Genomic DNA, 21,375 nt, shown 5'->3' with positions numbered 1-21,375 from the left:
CAATGTTTTAATGAACTTTTGGGGATTTATTTTCTGATATGCTTATAACAAGTTAATCCATTTCACTTAATTGTTTCATTAGATCAGGCCAAAAGTTATTTCAGTTGACTCCATTCACTAAAACTCATGAATTATATACATACTTTTAATTGGATAAAAAAAAATAGTGATTATTAGCATTTGTTTTTGTTTGTTTATATATGTGTCTTTTGGTATATATGCATGCTATATTCTGTTGCTTTCTTTTTGAAATTTTATTTTAGCCTTTTACTTTTTGATTATAAAATTATGCAATAATAAATTTCTATATTTTAAAAAGTCATTATTTTGAGAGGCATATTTGCATCCGTACTATACTTCAAATGCCTAATGGAGTAATTGAATCTTGAACATGCAGTTAGTTCAAGATCACGTGATGTAAAAGCAAGCTCTCCTATGGATGTAAAACTTGCATTAGGAGTTCTCTCTCTTTTTTAAATCTTTATTAATTTGTGAGGTTGTGGTAGAGAAGAGAAAGTAAAATAGTCTTAAAGGTTAGGAAAACTTACTGTGCACGTCAGGAAATGTTAATGGTGGTTTTCTCTTTTTTAGGATTCACAGAGCAGGCAAGGAGGTTATAGTATGCATCAGCTTCAGGGGAATAAGGAATATGGCAGTGAGAAGAAAGGTTATCTTTTAAAGAAGAGTGATGGGTATGTTCTTGGAGTGCATAATAGACAGTGAGAACTATTACTGTGTTCATGCACTGATTCTTGTTGATTTCTACTGTGTACTGAAGAATTTCACAGTTCAAATCTGAACACAGATCTGAATTTAATACAGTAAATATAAAAAGCTTGACAAGCAATCATAAAAAGTCATATTAAAAAAAAAGCTATTGTCTTTATAAGTCTCTAAAAGATGATTAAAATATCTCATACATCTCCAAGTTACTTTTGGTGAGGCATTTCGTAAATTTTTGACTGCATCTGTTTGTTTCGCAAGGCTAATCTTCTCAAAATGTTAATGGGATTAACGTGTTTTGAATTCATGTCTAGTTACTGAATTTATTGTTGATGTTCTTATGTAGGTTAAGGAAGGTATGGCAAAGAAGAAAGTGCACTGTTAAAAACGGAATTCTTACCATATCACATGCAACGGTAAGTTATTTTTATACCTTTTAATTAACATAATAAATTAACATTATCCTTTCACGGTGAATCTGTTGGTGCTAATCTGCTATTACAAAGATGCCACTTCTGCTTCTGACTGTTGGAGTTCTGTGGATTATCAGAAGTTGGAGACTCTGACTTACAGAAGTATTGTTATACTTGCTCCGTTAAAATTTTTCCTAGTTGTCTGCTGCTGACCACTAGTGGCAACAATGCTTCACGTTAAATGGAGCAGTACTCTTGTTCTAACTGTATCTTTGAGATGTGGGATGTGATTCATCTGAATAAAATGAAGTGTCTACAGTGTAGCTGTCTGCATCAGAGCAAGATCCTGTAGACTCCTCTCTTAGCCACTGGAGAGCTGGTCAGTGGAGTCAAAGGAGTCTGAGTCAGATGTCTCATTATAAACTCAACTCTGGCTGTTGACTGGGAGATGAAAAACTAGCTCAGACATAGATGTGTCTATTATAGATCATAGAATCAACCAGAATCACAGAATCAGAATCACAGAATCAACCAGGTTGGAAGAGACCTCAGGGATCATCGAGTCCAACCGTTGCCCTTACACCACCATGTCAACTAGACCATGGCACTAAGTGCCATGTCCAGTCTTTTCTTAAACACATCCAGAGATGGTGACTCCACTACCTCCCTGAGCAGCCCCTTCCAATGTCTAATAACCCTTTCTGTACAGAAATTCTTCCTGATGTCCAACCTGAACCTCCCCTGGCGAAGCTTGAGGCTGTGCCCTCTTGTCCTATCGCTAGTTGCCCGGGAGAAGAGGCCGACTCCCACTTCACTACAACCTCCCTTCAGGTAGTTGTAGACTGCAATAAGGTCACCTCTGAGCCTCCTCTTCTCCAGGGTAAACAACCCCAGCTCCCTCAGCCGTTCCTCGTAGGTCAGACCCTCCAGACCCTTCACCAGCTTGGTCGCCCTCCTCTGGACTCGCTCCAACACCTCAACATCTTTCTTGAAGTGCGGGGCCCAGAACTGGACACAGTATTCAAGGTGCAGCCTCACCAGTGCCGAGTAGAGAGGGACGATCACTTCCCTAGACCGGCTGGCTACACTATTCCTAATAGAGGCCAGGATGCCATTGGCCTTCTTAGCCACCTGGGCACACTCCTGGCTCATGTTTAGCCGGCTGTCGATCAGCACCCCCAGGTCTCTTTCCACCGGGCCGCTTTCTAACCGCTCTTCCCCCAGCCTGTAGCGCTGCATGGGGTTGTTGTGGCCAAAGTGTAAGACCCGGCACTTGTTCCTGTTGAACTTCATGCCGTTGGTCTCGGCCCATCTATCTAACCTGTCCAGATCCCTCTGTAGGGCCTTCCTACCCTCCAGCAGATCGACACTCCCACACAGTTTGGTGTCATCTGCAAATTTGCTGAGGGTGCACTCAATCCCTACGTCTAGATCATCTATAAAGATATTGAACAGCACCGGCCCCAGAACTGAGCCCTGGGGAACACCGCTGGTGGCCGGCCGCCAGTTGGACTTTGCCCCATTCACCACCACTCTCTGGGCTCGGCCATCCAGCCAGTTTTTAACCCATTTGAGAGTCCACCCATCCAAGCCCTGGGCAGCCAGTTTGTCTAGGAGGATGCTGTGGGAGACAGTGTCGAATGCCTTACTGAAGTCTAGGTAGACTACATCCACAGCCCTGCCCTCATCTACTAAGCGGGTCACTTTGTCATAGAAGGAGACCAGGTTGGTCAAGCAGGACCTGCCTTTCATGAATCCATGTTGGCTGGCCCCGATGCCCCCATTGTCCTGCATGTGCCGTGTAATGGCACTCAGGATGATCTGTTCCATCACCTTGCCTGGCACCGAGGTCAGGCTGACAGGCCTATAGTTCCCTGGATCATCCTTCTGACCCTTCTTGTAGATGGGCGTTACATTTGCTAATTTCCAGTCAGCTGGAACTTCTCCAGTTAACCAGGACTGCCGGTAGATAATCGAGAGTGGTTTGGCAAGTTCATTTGCCAGTTCCTTCATTGCTCTGGGGTGAATCCCATCCGGGCCCATAGCCTTGTGGGTGTCCCAACTGGCACAGCAGGTCACTAACCGTCTCCTCCTGGATCCTGGGAGGTTCACACAGCCCCCCGTCCCTAACTTCAGGCTCTGGGGGCCGAGTCTCCTGAGGACAACCAGTCTTGGCATTAAAGACCGAGGCAAAGAAGGCATTGAGTACCTCTGCCTTTTCCTCATCCCCTGACACTACACTACCCTCCTCATTCAGCAAGTGGTGGAGGCTCTCCTTGCTGTTGATGTATTTGTAAAAGTTTTTTTTTGTTATCTTTGACTGTAGCAGCCAAATCAAGCTCTAATTGAGCTTTGGCCCTTCTAATCTTCTCCCTATATGACCTGGCCACGTCCCTATAGACCTCCCAGGTTACCCAACCCTTCTTCCAGAGCAAGTAGGCTCTCTTTTTTTTCCTTAAGTTCTAGCCTAAGTTCCCTGTTTAACCAGGCCGGTCTTTTTCCCTGACGGCTTGTCTTCCTACACACCGGGACAGCCTGCTCCTGAATATTTAGCAATTCCCTTTTGAAGCATGTCCAGCCTTCCTGGACTCCTTTGCCCTCCAGGACCGATTCCCAAGGGACTCGGTCCACCAGCCTCTTAAACAGGCTAAAGTCAGCCCGCCGGAAATCTAAGGCAGAAGTTCTGCTCTTGCCCCTCCTTACTTCCCCCACTATCGAAAACTCTAACATTTCGTGGTCGCTACTCCCAAGACGGCCACCGACCCTCACATCTCCCACTAGTCCTTCTCTGTTCACAAACAACAGGTCAAGCAGGGCCCCTCCTCTAGTGGGCTCATTTACCACTTGCATGAGGAAGTTGTCCTCCACACATTCTAGGAACCTCCTAGATTGCTTCCTCTCTGCCGTGTTGTATTTCCAGCAGACATCTGGCAAGTTGAAGTCACCTACAAGTACAAGGGCCGGCAACCGGGTGGCTTCTGACAGCCGCTTGTAAAACGCCTCGTCCGCCTGCTCATCATGGTTGGGTGGTCTATAACAGACTCCCACCGTAATGTCCGCCCTGCCGACCTTCCCCCTGATCTTCACCCATAAACATTCAACCTTGCCATCCTCACCATCTTCCTCAATTTCGACACAGTCCAAGCACTCCCTAACATACAGCGCTACCCCACCGCCTCTCCTGCTTCGCCTGTCCCTCTTAAAGAGCTTATAGCCATCCATAGCTGCACTCCAGTCATGAGAGTCATCCCACCACGTTTCTGTGATGGCAACCACATCATAACCTTCCTGCTGTACAGTGGCCTCTAGCTCTTCCTGTTTGTTGCCCATACTGCGTGCATTGGTGTAAATGCACTTCAGCTGGGCTAGCGGCCTTGCCCCCGACGCAGGCCTGTCACCCCTAGGTTCATTTGTGGCTGCCCTGGTCTTATCCCCCTCCCCCATCGAACCTAGTTTAAAGACCTTTGATAAGAAAATGGCAAATATATTGAACAGACTTCTCAATGAATACTTCAACTGGTTTTGCTCATAAGAATTGCCATGATATGTCTGTGAAGCACATAATTTGGAAACTTGGGAAGCGTTGGGTATTAGATGTTATTGATAAAGTCTGACAAATGAGTGACTGTGTTAATATTTTGAGTGCTTTCAACTTAAAGTGTGAAAATTTGGGAAGTTTTCATCATAGTGAGTTCTGGGAATCAGGCATGTATCTGAAGTCTCTTCCTAGGAATGCTAAATCGTGAGGAAGCAACAACATTATCATGGTGGAGGCAGTCCTAAAACTGTCTTGCGGCAGTATGACACAAACTTGTTGCAAACAAGAGTAACTCCTGTTAAAGGAGATGGTCCCATTTCATCACCCTTTTTTTCCCTTTTGCCCCAAATCCCACTGATGGCCATGAGTATTGGTGTCTAAACTACCTATCTTAAGCAAGTTAAAGGGCAGTCACTACTTTCTGTACTGTAGTGTTGTTTTTTTTTAATGTCTAGGAAGGTATCCTCGCCTCCTTTGAGGAGTCACGTAGTCAAATTACTTCTGCCTAGCTTAGTAATGGTTTATATCACCATTTAAAAAAAAATCGGGTATTGTCAGGCACAAGACTTGCCAGTTTATAATTCTTTGAACTGCACTATTGATTGTAGTTTTCCTTGTATGTAGCTGTGTAAAAGCAGTCCTTTTGCTGTTTTCTGTTGCAGTGCCAAGAGGAAAGTAATTTTCTTGGTTTTAATGATGAAAAGTTCAGATCATGATAGTCTATTCAAGACTAAACTTTGAAAACTGAGACTCCAGTCGCATATTTACTCCTTCAAGGAATTGTTGCTTCTTAAGTGTCAAAAATATTGTGTTGATGAGCTTGTTCTGACAAACAGTTGACAATGTGGGAAGTGCGCTGCGAGATCTTTTTGTTTGTTTGCTGGTTTTGCATTACTTGTATTTGGTTTACAATTTCTAACGTGAACAACTTCCAAAACTCAGTTCAGAAGTGTTTACTGATAACTGACATCTGTTCAGTTTCTCTCTGCCAGCTGTAGTAACTTTAATTCAGTATCTCCATGGTTTCTGATAAACCTGTATAAACCCAAAATACTTCAGACACATTTAGTTATCGTGTCTTAAGTAACCTCATTACAGCAGAGAATATTAGTAGCTGTATTTACTCCAAGTTCTGAAACTCCTCATCTCCAGCTTCTCACTTCCCTTTTAATGTTTCAGGATTATATCTTTGATTTGTTTAAAATGAGAGGAAAATTGGAATGTGAGTACGCTGTAATGAAAAATTGCATAATCGTTTTACCATTGTTTATGAAATACAACAAAAAACTTCAGTATTAGGATATTCTAAATTAAGGTTTATTCCTTTAATCTCTTTCAAATAGTCAGGAAGAGTTACCATGAAGATTTTAATTTTGTTTAGATTTAGCAATCTGTCCGTTCTGATAGACCAAGTCAGACAAAGTCGTGCTGGTCTCAAGCATTTTGAGGGTGTACATGTATGCATGCCTACACTTTAATTTAATATCATACATGCCCACTCCCCAGAAAGGAAAAATAATCCTAAATCAAGACATTTTTAAAGTAAAATAAATTTTCTTTTCAGTCCAACAGGCAACCAGCGAAACTGAATTTATTGACCTGCCAGGTGAAGCCAAATGCTGAAGATAAGAAGTCATTTGATCTAATATCACGTAGGTAGCAACTTGAGTACCATCTTGCATTATGTGGGATTTCTAAAAATGTCATTACAAGATACTTTGAGTGAAAAATAAGGCTTTGGTTCAGAATTCATACCCGTATCCAGATACATGCAGATGGGTTGAATGGACAAATGAATAAGCGTATGTGCTGTTCTCCTAAGCTCAGAGAGATGTTTAAAAGCTTAGTGGAACATGCATAAGCTACATCCACTAGGAAATGGAAAAGACCTTCAGCCTCATCTTGGTTTTCCTTCATTGTCTGTTCTGCTTTTTGAGTGCTATTTGGGGGGTTGAGGAGGCAAGGAGAACCCAGTTTCTCTTGTTCTCTTCTCCTTTTAAATATGCTTCTGTGTGTCTAAAATCAGTAGTGAATTGTCTTCTCAGTGTTAAAGCTCCTCTGATTTCCCTTCTTTCCATTTTGCTCTTGTACAGTACGTATTTGTATCCAGTCTGATTTTAAAAACACTTTTGAAGTTGATGAGTCAACTTAACTGTTTTCAGTCTTTACATATATAGTATTAAACAACAAACAGTTCCAACGCTCTATATTTACAAGAACAGTCTATGAAGCCTTTGAATGTGAGGGATAATACCTAGTTCATATCTCATCCTTTGGTTAGTAAAAAGAAGTTTCTTAACCCAAACAGGGGGAGAAGTATGTAATAGGAAGAAATTCATTTTGCTCTTTTCTGCTACTTATGTTTCAGATTTGACTTCAAAAGGACAAAATTTGTTTCATTGCTTATTTTTCTTTAATATTTCTAAACATAAGACTTGTAAAATATGTACATTTGCTGTAAATCGAAATTCACAATTTCATCTTTCTCTTTTTTTTTTTAGTATTGTTTTCCATAGCTGTGAATAAAGTATTAATGTTGCTGGTTAAGAGCAATTGCTCTTAAAGGCTTTAGTTGCTAAACAGGTTTTAATAACAAATATGTACACATTTTAAATTTTATCATGTGCCAAATGATAATATGTATTTGTTTATTTCAGATAACAGAACATACCACTTTCAAGCAGAAGATGAACAGGAATACGTAGCGTAAGAAAGTTTACATTTTTTCAAGTTTATTTTGCCAATAGAGATGTATAAAGTCACACATAACAGTGGAAATCAGTTTTCTCAGTTAATGCAGAAGTAGTGCCTACTGTCTGTTTTTTCTGCTGTTGTGAATCTATAAATGTAAACTATTTTGTGCCACGCTACAGGGCTCTTTGAAAACTTTGTAACATAAAAAAAAACCAAAAACCCAACCCAACCAACTGAAAACCCATTTAGATTGTGTACCCTGCCAGCACATGGTTCATGTGCAGTTGCTTGGCATGATATAGTAGATCAGGTTATTAGGGTTCAAATGAAATATTTTTAAATTCTTAAATCTTCTGTCAGCCCTCTTCTGCAGTTACTTCTTTTCCTCCTGATAATTACCTTTTCCTTTAAATCAAAAATAATAAATAGATAAAAGATCTCCATATAACACATAGAAAATACTTACAGGTAATGCATCTTTTCTACTGTAGGCCTAGAAATAAAGAGCAAAGCAGATCTTTTTGAGATTTGTGTAGTTCAGAATCCAGTAACTTGCTTCATTAATGCATGTTTCCAACCACATTATTTCCTTTAAAACAATTGTTCTTCCTGCTACTTCAGAACTCCTTCTTGTCCTGAGATCCATGTACCACTTTTTTCCTCCTGAATATTGCTCTCAGTGTCATCACACATGTGTTGTGCAGAACGTTACAATCTCATGCTCATCACCCGACAATTCTAGGAATAAAGTTACTAGTGAAGAGCTCAACAAGCTTGAGACTTCCAGGCTGCATCATTCTCCAGGGCTGTTGTGCTCTTTCGTTACATGTCCATATTCTAATGGAAGACTGTGGTGCTCCATGTGTATTTTAAAGGTACAGGGAATGTTTGTAGGGTATTTCAGTTGTTTGGTAGTGTTGGGAGGCAGTGGCATTGACAGTTCAATGTTGGAAGGCATGAATGAAATGGGAAGGCTGAAGAGTTCTTTGTCATGCAGCTATTTCCTTCCAGAGTCTTCCAGAGCTTTATGTTGGCTCTTAGAGTGCAAAGCTGACTTGCTAGTCATGCCTACTGCATTGATTCTGGAACTTAATTATTACAGTAAGTTTTTTAGTCAAGAATAAAATACTGTTATTTCTGATCAGTAATGCACTTGATGAGTCAGAAGTTTTTGTGTCTCTGCCATAAATTAGTTTTTACTGTATTTATTGGTTTAAAAGGTGAAGTTTGTTTTTTTTTTGTCTTAACGCATGAGTGAGGTAGGGGGAGAATACATTAGTAAGTTAATTCTTCTGATTGGCAGGTCGATAAATATAGTTTAGCTGGCTGCCTGTTGGAGTGTTTTGGAATTCCAGGCTGGTTTTGTTTCCAATTCGATCTATAGTTCCCCTTTGTTTACCACTGAAATCTGATTTATCACTTTAAAGTCCAGTGGCTGAGAAAATGACTTGTACTGGAATATTTTTATGTTGCTGCAAGTTTAAAAAGTTTCATTTAGCTAAAAAGACATTAGTTGCATCCAAGTGTTGGAATACATGCAGACAAACTAATAGATGCTAAGCGTATATTGCTTGTAATGGCACTGAAATCCACCAACAAAAAGATATTGTAATGCTGTTCAGACAAGTGTTCTGTTTCAGTGGCCCAAGTAATGGTATGTACTTTGAGATGTGCACAGAAACTTATTTTCTTTTTTCTTTAGGAAAATTTGTGCAATATCTTTAGTTAATTGAAGTTCATGAACCAGAATGACTGTGAGTGTGTTGATGAAAAAACTACAATATAACCAATGTTCTGTTTTCCTCGTGCAGCCACTAGTAGGTCCTAAATAGCTTTATTATCTAAGGTGTCATGAAAACAGCACCCTTTGATTTCCAGTCTTGTTGACTTAAGAGGATGTTGCAGGAACTATGTGATGTAGCTCCTCAATTGAAGTTGTCCTCCTCATTTCAGTTTCCACTTGCCTTGTGTGTGTGTGCCTCTCTCGTTCCTTTCTTCTCCATCTTGTTGCATTTTGTCCACCCACTTTTAATGCTGCCTTTATTCTGTCGTCTTTTCTTCACGCACCAATTGAGGAATAAATGCATAAATAGATTTTCAAATCACTTTCCTTCCAGCCTCATATCTAAGTAGAGGAAAAGCAGCAAGATGCATTTCTTTATACTCTAGTTTAACTGACCTTGCATACATTGTCCTGGTGATCATTTTAAACTGCTTCCATAAATAGCTCCTCAAACTGCTTAAAAATAAAAATCGTAATAATGATAATAATAAAGCAGATGGTTTAAAAACCAAATCACTGAAGCCTACATTCTGTTATAGGTCTATTACTGCTTCCCCTCAAACATTTCCCTTAGTCCAGTGCATTTCCAGTCCAGCCAGCTGTCTTGTTGACCTTTAATTACTGCTTGACTGTCCTTCAAAATTCTCAGTGGACTATTAGTTTCTCTAGTAGATAAAGTACAGTGTATGTGTGGGGGAAGGTCTGTATGTGTGTATATATATTTATGTGCATAGTATAAGAAATGTAACCTCAGATCGCTAAAATAACCAGATTTTTTTTTTAACATACACAGTAATAGACTCTTTCTACTTTTTGATAATTGTGGGTAGAGCCAAACATACTCTGGACATGACCTTTTAGTTCTTTTCTACTCTCTTTTTGAACGTCAAGAGTTTATCCGTTTCTGTAGGAAAAGTTTGGATTATAAACAAAGCTATATTCAGAAATTTTGCTATGAAGAAACACACATCTGACTTCAGTCTAGTGTTTAGCAACAGCCTTCAGATGTTTTCTAGTTTGGAAAGACTGAGTTGGAAGGTCTTAATACTTTATCTGTTGGTTGTTCCATACAAGAGAGTTGTTTCTGAAAGTTTGAAAATTACTATGGTAGTGTTCTGTTCACACATTTACCTGGAAACAACAAACTTGCAATAGGGATTGTCAGAAGAGACAGAGATAAATTTTTATTGCAAACAAAAAGAACTGTTAGCCTGGTTATTCTGGGAGGGCTTTTATTGGCTTAGAAATACTGAAGAAAAATAAGAGGAATCTGAGAGTCTGGTCCACCTGAAGTTAATTAATACTTCTGTTGCCTTCATTGGATCCAGAAGTCATCCCTGATGCCAGATTTTTGTTTAGCCTCATGAGTTTCTTTAAAGCTGGGAATCTCCAGCAAACAAAATGCCTTAAAGGACCACAAGAAACTGCTGAGGCCCAGAAAAAGAAGTGTAGTAGAAGGTTGAACAACCTGTCTTATTGTATTAAATAGAAGACAAAGCAATTCTGGGAGACCTGAGTAATTTTTAAATTATTTGAAAGAACACTACGAAGTATTACCAGGAGCTTTTTGACTCTTAGGTTGAGGCTGGTGAAATAAAGCAAATATATTAAAAAAAAAAAAAAAAAAAAAAAAAAAAGGAGAAGAAAAAAAAAGACTAGTGCAGATAAGAAAAAAGGGGAAGAACAGCAGTCATAAGACAGTTTTTATTAACTGTTGACACTGAGTTAATACACCATATTTACTGATTTGACGTGTTTATTTTTGAGTGTACAGCCTGCCAGGAAGGCCTGGTGACCAACTGGAGAGTTCTTGTATAAATGGCATTAGTCATTAAGAATGTGTCTGTTATTGTGCTTGTGTTAAACGGGCCTTGCTGCTGATGTCCGGGGTAGCTGGCACTGAGGTGTCTGTCGCTCTGACAGCCTCACAGATGACACCAATGACATGCAGCCTTGGACAGTGGGTTCCTTCTAGCTGAGGAAATGCAACCAAAATAAGTTACTGCTCCTATGGTTTAGAAACTCTTAATATGGGAATCTGTATCAAACTAACAGCTGGCTCAGTCGTGGCGTGTTTATTTTAGTCGCATCTAATAATTTTAATTGTTACTGCATATTTGAGTTTTATTCAAATTCTGCATTTTTAACAAACTAATCAAACTGTAACCCTGTAAGAAATTGTCAACAAATGTCAGGATAAGTGTTGTCTGTCTGAGTTTAATGATTATTTTCCTCTGCGTGTTTAACACAACATTACTGTGATATTAGAAGCAAGACACTGCTGCCTCTTATTTTTTAATAACATTGGATTTCATCGGAAAAATTGCAGAAGAATGCCATCTAGTGTGGGTTCTTATAGTGTATCATATAGCTAGAGAGAGAGGGAGAGAGATTCATGTAAATATATTTGTTTTCAGCATGTTAACTATGGAGCAAGTTTGTTTTAAAATCTTTCCATTTCCCTTTTATTTTTAAGGTTGAGTTTTCAATAATTTTTAAAGCATTTTCTTTTAAGTACAAGTTCTTATATTATTATCTGCCCATTTAAAAAAATGTATGTGTATGAAGTGTATAATATACAGTGCCCATATACCAGTTCAGGCTCTGAATCTGTATTGCAGGATTATATACATAATTTTCCCTTTGAAATCCTTTAAAGTTTATCTTTGCATTATTATTTCAGTGAGAAATTATGCATTTCAATACGAGGTTCTATTAGTTTTAGATGACCATAGCCATTTTAGCACATTTCGGAAGACTGATGATTGCAGGTAATTGTGGTATTGTAAACAGGAAAGGGATTGAAGACACTGCCAATTCAAAATATTTCTGTGTAAAAAATGTATATTTGCAGTAAATTTAAAAACATCTAAAATCACTAGACCTGGGAGGACTTTTTTTAACTTGCTCTTTTTCTAAATTAGGCAACACTGCATAACTGCAATGTGCTTGGCCTTAGTGTAACCACTTTCCCCTCTTTACTTCCACCTGTAGGGCAGCAGCCACTGAGAGGTTTTTTGGTTTGTTTTTAATTAAAACATTATTGTGTAAACAGAAACTTGCAGAGTGGTTGGGGAGTCGGGGGGGAAACTAGTGCCTGAAATATCATTAGAGTCTTGATTTGTTGCAGTCAACAGTTGCTTTTAAAATTTTATGTTGGCTATCAACATCATTACTCTCCCATCATCCTCTCTTCCTTACCCCATTTGTTGCCATGGCAATTTTCATTAATTTGGACATTACAGCTGACTCTGATTAGTGCAGAGATCTGCATTTTGAAAGGCAACTAGACATCAACACACTCAAAAATGTGCTTGCTCTCTCTTCTATGAAGGGAGAGATGCACGCTGGAGAAAGCAGTGCTTAGCATTTCCTCCTTTAGTAATGGGACAGACTTCAGGAAGATCTTAGGCACCTACTTTTAAAGCAATTAAATTTACAGAGGCTTAATTGGACCCTTTCTCTTCCACAGCTTCTGCTTGTTTGAGGAACCTGAGAACTGTACTGCTTTGACTTTAAAATTGTTCACCAACGGGAAATTAGAATGAAGACTTTTTCTCTTTGTCTTTTCTCATTCTTACTTACGTTTTCTCAATTCTTTCCTTTCTGCCTCTCACTTTTCCCCCACTCCGTCTCTCCCACAATACAGTCCTTCCCTGTATTCCCACTAATATTTTGTTCCTGGCAAGCTTTCTACAGTTTATAGATTAACTTGTATTTGCAAATGCAGATCTTCATTAAGGTCTTTATCTTGTGATAGATGGATATCAGTATTGACTAACAGCAAAGAAGAAGCATTAAATATGGCATTCCGTGGAGAGCAGAGCACAGGGGAAAACAGTTTAGAGGATCTGACAAAAGCCATTATTGATGACATACAGAGATTACCCGGAAATGAAGTCTGTTGTGATTGTGGCTCACCAGGTATCTCAATTTGTTAATGTCATCAACTTCTTGTTGGGAGCAAAGTAATATCTTTAAATAAGTGTTTGTAGAGTGCAAACTAATTTTCTAAGTGATGTGTTGATCAGTCTTCAGCCTGTTTTTAAAAGAACAAATATGACTTTCACACGTTAGTTCCATTTAAATCACTAAAATATTTTTGTGTGTTGTCTGTGCTTACTTCCAGCAGTTCAAGCCCCTCTGGAGTTTGAACTGTTCTTGTTGCACTGTCTCTAGATGCTTGTTGCACTTGAATGGAAGTTGCTTGGCATCACTGATCCTGTGCATGCTACTAAGTAGAAGTGAGTAATGCTTAGACAATGATTGTGGAAAAATTGACCTGGCCAGGATCTTACTCTGAGGTTTTACCTTGGCATGAGACTACTGAAATTGCAGTATCAAAAATATTCAGAGGCAGAACACGTAGTCCTGTGCAAAGAATGAGACCTGGAGCTGGAATCCTATCAGATTATATCTTCAGAAGTACAGAGTTACAGGTCAGTTGTATGTCGCTTAAAGCCTGAGAAGAGTCAACTTGTCATGGAACCACTGAATTGATGTGGTAGTTGGCAGCTGTTACAGCTTTCACGTCTAAAGAGACACTTCAAGAAGGTGATGTTCATTTTGAACTGAGTAGATAGTATGTCTCTTGAAGATGCTTACTGATGCAGAACTGATCCAAATAAGAAATACCTAGATAAAAATACGAAGTGGAATATGATTATGTCAAATCCTGGAATTGGTTCATTCAGTTATTTCATCACGTAAAGCTACAGAAACTTCACATTACAGTTTGCATTCATCTTTTAATTTATATGAAGATTTAAGCTTCATTCCTACACTCCAGCTTGCTGCTTTAAAACTCTTGACTTAATGCTTTATCAGTTACTATTTAAGATCAAGGAAGATTCTAATTTGAAGACATGTATGTACACAAAATATGTCTGGAGCTTTTTCTTTTCCTTAAAAACTGGTCTTGCTTCTTGTGTAGCATTTATAGTATAACATCTATTCGAATATTACAGGCAGATCTTCTACATGACAGCTATTAATTTTTTTTTTTTGGACTAGCCAGCGTTCCTTAAATTTTCTACAACGTATTACTGTTTTACATATTGGAAAATGCTATAGTTAATCTTTTATGAAGAAATACTATTTAAAGTTTAAGAAGTAAAGATTAAAACTTCAGAGTGGAATTTAGGAGATCTGTTCCTTTTAAAAACAGGAAACAAAAGCCTTGCCTTCTTTCTACAAGAAACAAATCCTAAATGTGTTCAAATATGGTCATTCAGTATGGACTTATAAGTCTAACTTCAGTTCCTGTAGGACTGTCCCTAAATCTGAAAAACTTAATTCCATTGGTAACAATTTGTGGTTAAATTTGCACTGCAGTTTGGAGAAAAGTATGGAATATTCTTAGTTTATTTCCATTTGTTAAAACGTTAAATGAGGAATCATTTCAGAATACATTGGGACTTCTTACCACCATTGAAAACCTTTTCTTGGACTTTGATTAAATACTTTGTTTTTCAATTCTACAGATCCAACATGGCTATCAACTAATTTGGGCATTTTAACCTGCATTGAGTGTTCTGGAATACACAGAGAAATGGGTGTCCATATTTCTCGAATCCAGTCTTTGGAATTAGACAAATTAGGAACGTCTGAACTCTTGGTAAGTTTCTTTAATTTGGATTGGTTTTTTTTTTTAGTCAAGTGTTGACCTGTATATAGGAAACATTCAGGTGTATAATTTACAGTTATTTTTTTTCAAAGTGTGGGTTTTGCAGACTGTCTTCTTCATATCTTCGATTGTATCTTCTGGGAGGGTTTTTACTATTAAGTATTTTTGATGCTTTTGTCCACTTGTCACTTCTCATGTTCATTTCCCGAGGTTTTGCAGAATGAATATTGACATCGGTTGTGATTAGTGCCATCAGAACGTTGCCTGTTATTAGCTGATCTTGACCTAAATCAGGACAGTCTAAAATCTCATGTGATTAAAAAAAATGAAAGCTAATTTAACTTGACAAGTGAGAATGACCATTGCTAATTTTGACAGAAAAATGTTGAAAGAATCTTTTAATTTGATGGAAGAAACTCTGTAACATTAAAGTTATGAAAGGAATCAAATTTTACTACTGACTTTCCAATAGGTCTGAGCTTCTTTCCAAAAGTAGCTTCCTGATCAGTGTACTAGCACTGTTTCAGTGTTCATGCTTCTAGTTCCTCGTTCTGTTTTTATATCAGAGGCAGATAGTCCTGAAATACAAATAATTAGCTGTGACTGTGAAGCCTGTTGTACAAGTTCTGGGATGATAGGATTCACACTTGAAAATATTTTTTAGTTGCTTTATATTTAAATGTAATCATTGTGCTTTAATTTTGCAGTCCTGGATGTTCCATCTTTTATTAATAGTGTGGAAAATGCACATTAATAATCCATTTTTTAGGTTGCTGTTAGACCCAAAAAAACCCCCTCATATATGTATATATATATATTTGTTTTCTTGTTTCAGCTGGCCAAGAATGTAGGAAATACTAGTTTTAATGATATTATGGAAGGGAATTTACCTAGTCCTTCACCTAAACCCAGTCCCTCAAGTGATATGTAAGTTTTGAATCTCTAAATTCTTTAACGTTAAGTTTACTGTGGAATATATATGTGATGTAAAATGTCTTAAACAGTAACCAAGCCAGAGGAAGGCAGAAGACCGGGGTTTTTTACTTCAGCTGTGGAGTTTCTTAGAAGTTCAGTCTCGTGTCATGTAGTCACGTTTTAGCTGCCTCAGCTTCTCAGTGTAGAAAGCTTCAAGTTTGGGTTTCAAGGCTCATTGTTTTGAATCTTGAATGTTTTTGAGTTTTGTAGTATACCCTCAAGTGATAAACACAGTTGGACTAAATGACGGTAGCTTCAGGTACTGTCTTGAGATGGTGATGAGCTTTTTCTTCCTTTCCTTGGTGTAGGGGTTGCACAGAGAGCGTAACAGATGTGATTTTGCCACAGAAGACCTTTTAACCTATTATGGTGTTTTCTAGCTGACTTAGTATTTTTTCTTTTATCCTGTTTTTAGCATGTTTTTCATGCTTATCCTGTTGTTAATATGTAGATACGTTTCCATGAGAAATGACACTTCAGGCTTTGTTTTTCCTCTGGTCTTAGTCCCCAGAGTCAGAGTAATTTTTGTATGTAACAAGAAGGCAGGATAAAGTTGAATATGTACCTTGTTTTGGGCTTGTTTGCAAGAAAGACATGCATTATAATAATAAATATCACAGTCTTTATCTGATAGTTTTCCCCTTCCCTTCTCAGTTCCTGAGTTAGGCAAGGTGATTTTAAATTTAAATCACTGACCCATTTTTCTAAAAATTTCTAAACCAAGCTCTATTTTCACACCCCACAGGACTGCACGTAAAGAATTTATCACTGCTAAATATGTAGATCATAAGTTCTCTAGGAAGACTTGTGCATCTGCAGCAGCTAAACTGAATGAATTACTTGAGGCTGTCAAATCCAGGGATTTACTTGCACTAATTCAAGTCTATGCAGAGGGGGTAGAGCTAATGGAGCCACTGTTGGAGCCTGGACAGGTAAGCTTATCAGGTAAACAAAGCAGAGTATTTTAAATAATCTGTACTTGTAAATTGTCCAGGACCCAGGGCTGCTACCTTAGATGCTAAAACAAGAGAATTAACAGATGAAAATGGTGGTTTTTTTCCTCTTTTCCTTAATGTGGCATCCTTGAGGGGAGGAAAAAGAAGACTGTATCTGTTGTCATCAATTGTTCTAAAGGAGTGTGAAATGCAACAGTAATATCATTCACTGTTCTAGGTGCAGCTATAGTATGTTAAAAAGCACCTGTTCTGCAGTATGTTTCTTTTAGGAAAAGGCCCAAGGAGAGAGGGCTTGACTTGATAACCCAGAGTCACCTGATATCACAGGCAGTATCATACCTGCTTTTAAAGTAGGTGCTGAAGGAACACATTATTGACTGGGCACAAGGCTCTGTTTACTATATATGAGGAAAGAGTAAATCTGATGCCCTCACAGCTTCTGATGAAACATTTAGAGAAGTAAAATTTCTTTCAACCAGGAAGAGATTTTTTTTTTTAAATAAAGTTCTGAATATTTGATCTTTCTTCTGAAGTCAATAACAATTTTTTGGAAAAATCTGTCCAAGCTGACCTCAAGTATCCATGTAGAAATGTTGCTCAAGAGCAATGTAACCTGTTTTTATAGATAATTGATGCTGTGTAACCACTTGGTCAGCAATGTTTTCTTCCATCACTTTTGAACTCAACTTGGAGACATCTCAGAGAATGTTTTCAACAAGTTCTGTGAAAATAGCTAACTTGGCAAAGGACAGAGTGCTTGTCTGTATTGAGCAGAGGGAATAAGTTCAATATAGTCTCAGCAGTTGAGATATATCACAGAGTGCTTATCATGCAAACACATTACAAATTCTCTAACTACAAGGTAAACTTTCTATATTTGTCATCCATAGCAGTTAGCACAGAATCAGCTCCTTAGCATTTCTCAGCTATTACAGTCAGTGATACCTAGAAAGGTGTCTTCATTTAGCCCACACCCAGGGCTAAACAATAATAGTTTTTCTGTCACCCAAAGTCCCTTCCCCAACTGAGGAAGGAAATTGGGAAAAAGAGGAAGATTCATGGGTTAAAATTGAACAGATTTAATAAAATCAAGAAACCAATATCAACAATAACACAAAAACACACAAAAATATACTTAGCTGCAGAGTTGCAGCAGGTTGTTCCAGGAGTACCAATTGTTGGGAATGAGAAAAAGGGAAGCTGGAAGAGAGGAGAGCAAAACCAGCCCCACCTCTCCCCCACAAGCCCTCCCTTTTATAGTGAGCTTGATTGTCAATGATAGAGAATACACCTGTGGGCCAGCCTGGGTCAGCTGCCCTGGGTTTAGCTGCTAATGGCCTCGATCACCATGGCTGCCCACAAACTGAAACAAAATCCCAATGAAACCAGGACAAAAGGTATGAACACCAATTGAAATGTAGTCTACAGTTAAGACATTTATAGCAGCATTCTCCACTGTAAAGTCTCTGATGTTTAATAAAGTCATTTTTTTAAAAAATTGTGACTTTAATTCTAAACATATGTACTGCAATATACTTTTTTTTAATGCCCTTTATGATTAATAAGAGTTAATGAAATCTGGGTTTAGATTAATTTCTCATGCAACTTTTAAATTGAATTAAACAGCATTTATATTTTCATTTAAATGCATGTATGCATATGTTATATGTATAAAAAATAAGGTATGATTCAGTTTAAGTTCAGCAAGGAAAAATCCTATATCTAGGGACAAACAACCCCATGGACCAATATATGCTGGGCACCACCCAGCTGAAAAGCAGCTTTGTAGAAAAAGGACTTGGGGGTCCTAGTAGACACCAAGTTGAACATGAGCCAGCAATGTGCCCTAGTGGCAAAGAAGGCCAAGGGTATCCTAGGCTGCACTAGACAAAGTATTGCCAGCTGATTGAGGGAAGTGATCCTTCCCCTCTACTTCGTGCTGGTGAGGCCACAGATGGGAGCCCAGACCCGGACACAGTACTCCCAGTACAAGAGAGACATGGGCATACTGGAGAGAGTGCAATGAAGGGCCACAAAGATGTTTAAGAGTCTGGAGCACCTGGTGTATGAGAAAAGACTGAGAGAGCTGGGACTGTTCAGCCTGGAGGAGAGAAGGCTCACGGGGGATCTTGTCAATGTATATAAATACCTGAAGGGAGGGTGCAAAGAAGATGGAGCCAGGCTCTTTGTAGTGGTGCCCCGTGACAGGACAAGAGGCAATGGGCACAGACTGAAACACAGGAGGTTCCCTCTGAATATCAGGAAACTTTGTGTTTTTTTACTGTGAGGGTGACCAAGCACTGGCACAGGTTGCCCAGGGAGGTTGTGGAGTCTCCATCCTTGGAGATATTCTAAAAGCCATCTGGACATGATCCTGGCCAACTGGCTCTGGGTGGCCCTGCTTGTGCAGGGAGTTTGGACCAGACGACCTCTGCAGGTCCCTTCCAACTTCAACCATTCTGTGATTCTGTAAGAGATTTAATGTACGTAGGACGATGATTTTCGTGGGGGTTTTCCCTGGTTTTGTAGGAAATAGTGTTGTAGCTATGCTTGGTCCTCACCAAGGTGTCCTAAAGCAACAAGTACTGTAAACTCATTTAGTATTCCTTGACAGGATCCCTTTTAGTTTCTAATAGCTACAATGGTTAGCTACAGTGGTACAGGATTGTTCCATCCAGCTGGGAAAAAGGGAAGACTGGTTTTGAGAAAGCTATGATCTCTAAGTGTGATGCTGTTTTGTTTGAAGCATGTGGTGTCTTCTAGAGATCAGAAAGACAATAACTATTTTCGTCATAATTTCCTAATATTTTTCAGTTGAAAGACTTGTTGTAAAAGAGTGAGTGACAGATATCTTGGTAGGTCTGATATTATAAGCTTTGCAGAAATAAGATACAAAAATCTAACTCCTGTTTACATGTGTTTAGGAGCCAGGTGAAACAGCACTTCATTTAGCAGTCCGGACTGCTGACCAAACCTCTCTCCATCTGGTTGACTTCCTTGTACAAAACTGGTATGGATTGCTCATTTTTCATTAAGTTGTGCATGAAAAATGTAGGTGTTCAAAGCTACATCCTTGCAGTGCTTTGGGCAATGTCTGCTCATCACTTACGATTGTTCTCCTTAGATTTATTTCAGAAGAGCATAATTTAATACTTTTGAGTTGACCTTTTCACTCCTAATGAGTAGAGAGAGGGAAAGAAGTGTACATTAAAAACATGGAAAGCAGTTATATAAAAACAGGATGGAAGGAAAAACTGTATAGAGCAAAAGAGAGCATTGATTTAGAACACATGGCAATACGAAGCAATGCAAACAAATAGTTCAGGTAAAGGAGGGATGACAAGTAAACGTTCCAAATACAGGACACATGCAAAGAAATTGTAAGAGTAGAAAACAAGGATCTTGCTCAGAAAGTTATGAATAGAAACTAAACTGACCTTGAAAATGGTGTTCTCAGAGTTTATAAACTGTATTAAAGCTATTGAGAGCAAAATCTTTTTAACTAGTAATTTTCAACATGTGGTTTATTGGCTGAGCTATTCTTTGTTGTCAAGAGATGTGTTAATAGAAGTGAAAAAAACTCAGTGAAAGCTTTTTTAAAAAAAATCAAATGATGTAGTGGTACAACATTATTTTTTATATATTTCACAATGACTAAATGAAATCAATTCCAGTGTACTTCTATAGTATGCTATTAAGTGACAGAAGCAGCAGTCGCTTGTTGTGTCAGATGGTGGGTTTTGCAGAACGATGGGAGAGAAGGGTTGAGGAAACACAGAAGGCTCATCACAACTTGCTTGAGCTGGCAGGGGGAAGGCTTGAGGATTTTTTTTTTTTTATGTTTGTTTTTCCCTCAGCATAGCAAGTCATACTTGCTGTTGAAAATGCAGTCATTCTGCGTTTTCTTTCTTTTCCTTCCCCTTGCTAACAATGTATGTAGTGCTGTGTATATGGAGTCTTAGAGAGGAAGTTTGGTCTTCTGGTAATAGCACAGGCTTGGCATCCATGTTCCTGACACCTTCTCTTGGGCTATGTGGACTAGCTGTATAACCTTCTCTTAAACTTTATTCTACCACTGCTGTCTCGTGTTAAATGGAGTGCTGACTATTGTGGGAGTGTTATTAAAGTAAAAAATAAAATAAAAAATAAGCTACTAATATTTGCAAGCTGTTTTGAGATCATAATTTGAAAAATGTTTTAGAACCTCAAATTATTATTTTAAGCATTATTAAAGGATTTGGTATTTTGGATGATTACTTAAAATTATTTTGGCACTTACGAAGCTTCATTTTTTTCTTCAGACAACTATCATCTTTTACATGTTTCTGTCAGCTGTCTGTATTTTCATCTCAGTCTCAAATTTAAGAGCATGTTTACAACCATATGGGCTCTGCACTTACTGTTCAGTATGGGTAATACTGAGTGGAAGAAAAGCTGTCATCTTTTGAGCTTTTCTTTTCATTTTTATAAGTGTATTATATTGATCCCAATACGTCAGTAACATTTTTGAGAAACCTTGTCTTAGAAATTAAAAACTGAAGGAAGTACAGTTTTAAAAAGCCCTGTGAACCCCCTTGAACACCTGCTCTTGCCCTAACTCAGTGTGTATCCTTATATTCCTTCTTATGACTCTTTTGTGCATCCTCACAGCCACCCTCTTCGTAGTT

At 38.5% G+C, this 21,375-nt stretch overlaps 1 protein-coding gene across 3 annotated transcripts in view; it reads left to right on the top strand.

Annotated features, from left to right (window-relative positions):
* Positions 1–21,375, top strand: part of ASAP1 (ArfGAP with SH3 domain, ankyrin repeat and PH domain 1) — a 167,089-nt gene that overhangs the window by 113,003 nt on the left and 32,711 nt on the right. For all 3 annotated transcript variants that reach the window (XM_068396076.1, XM_068396078.1, XM_068396077.1), the window contains 9 exons: positions 592–692; positions 1,070–1,139; positions 6,239–6,326; positions 7,332–7,380; positions 12,912–13,075; positions 14,635–14,768; positions 15,613–15,704; positions 16,498–16,684; positions 19,633–19,718. In XM_068396076.1, the coding sequence (XP_068252177.1) occupies positions 592–692; positions 1,070–1,139; positions 6,239–6,326; positions 7,332–7,380; positions 12,912–13,075; positions 14,635–14,768; positions 15,613–15,704; positions 16,498–16,684; positions 19,633–19,718 (971 nt within the window). The remainder of the gene's footprint in view (positions 1–591; positions 693–1,069; positions 1,140–6,238; positions 6,327–7,331; positions 7,381–12,911; positions 13,076–14,634; positions 14,769–15,612; positions 15,705–16,497; positions 16,685–19,632; positions 19,719–21,375) is intronic.

Source organism: Nyctibius grandis, chromosome 3, assembly GCF_013368605.1.
Source record: "Nyctibius grandis isolate bNycGra1 chromosome 3, bNycGra1.pri, whole genome shotgun sequence".
NCBI lineage: Eukaryota > Metazoa > Chordata > Aves > Nyctibiiformes > Nyctibiidae > Nyctibius > Nyctibius grandis.
This window is presented reverse-complemented; position numbering and strand designations above follow the sequence as displayed.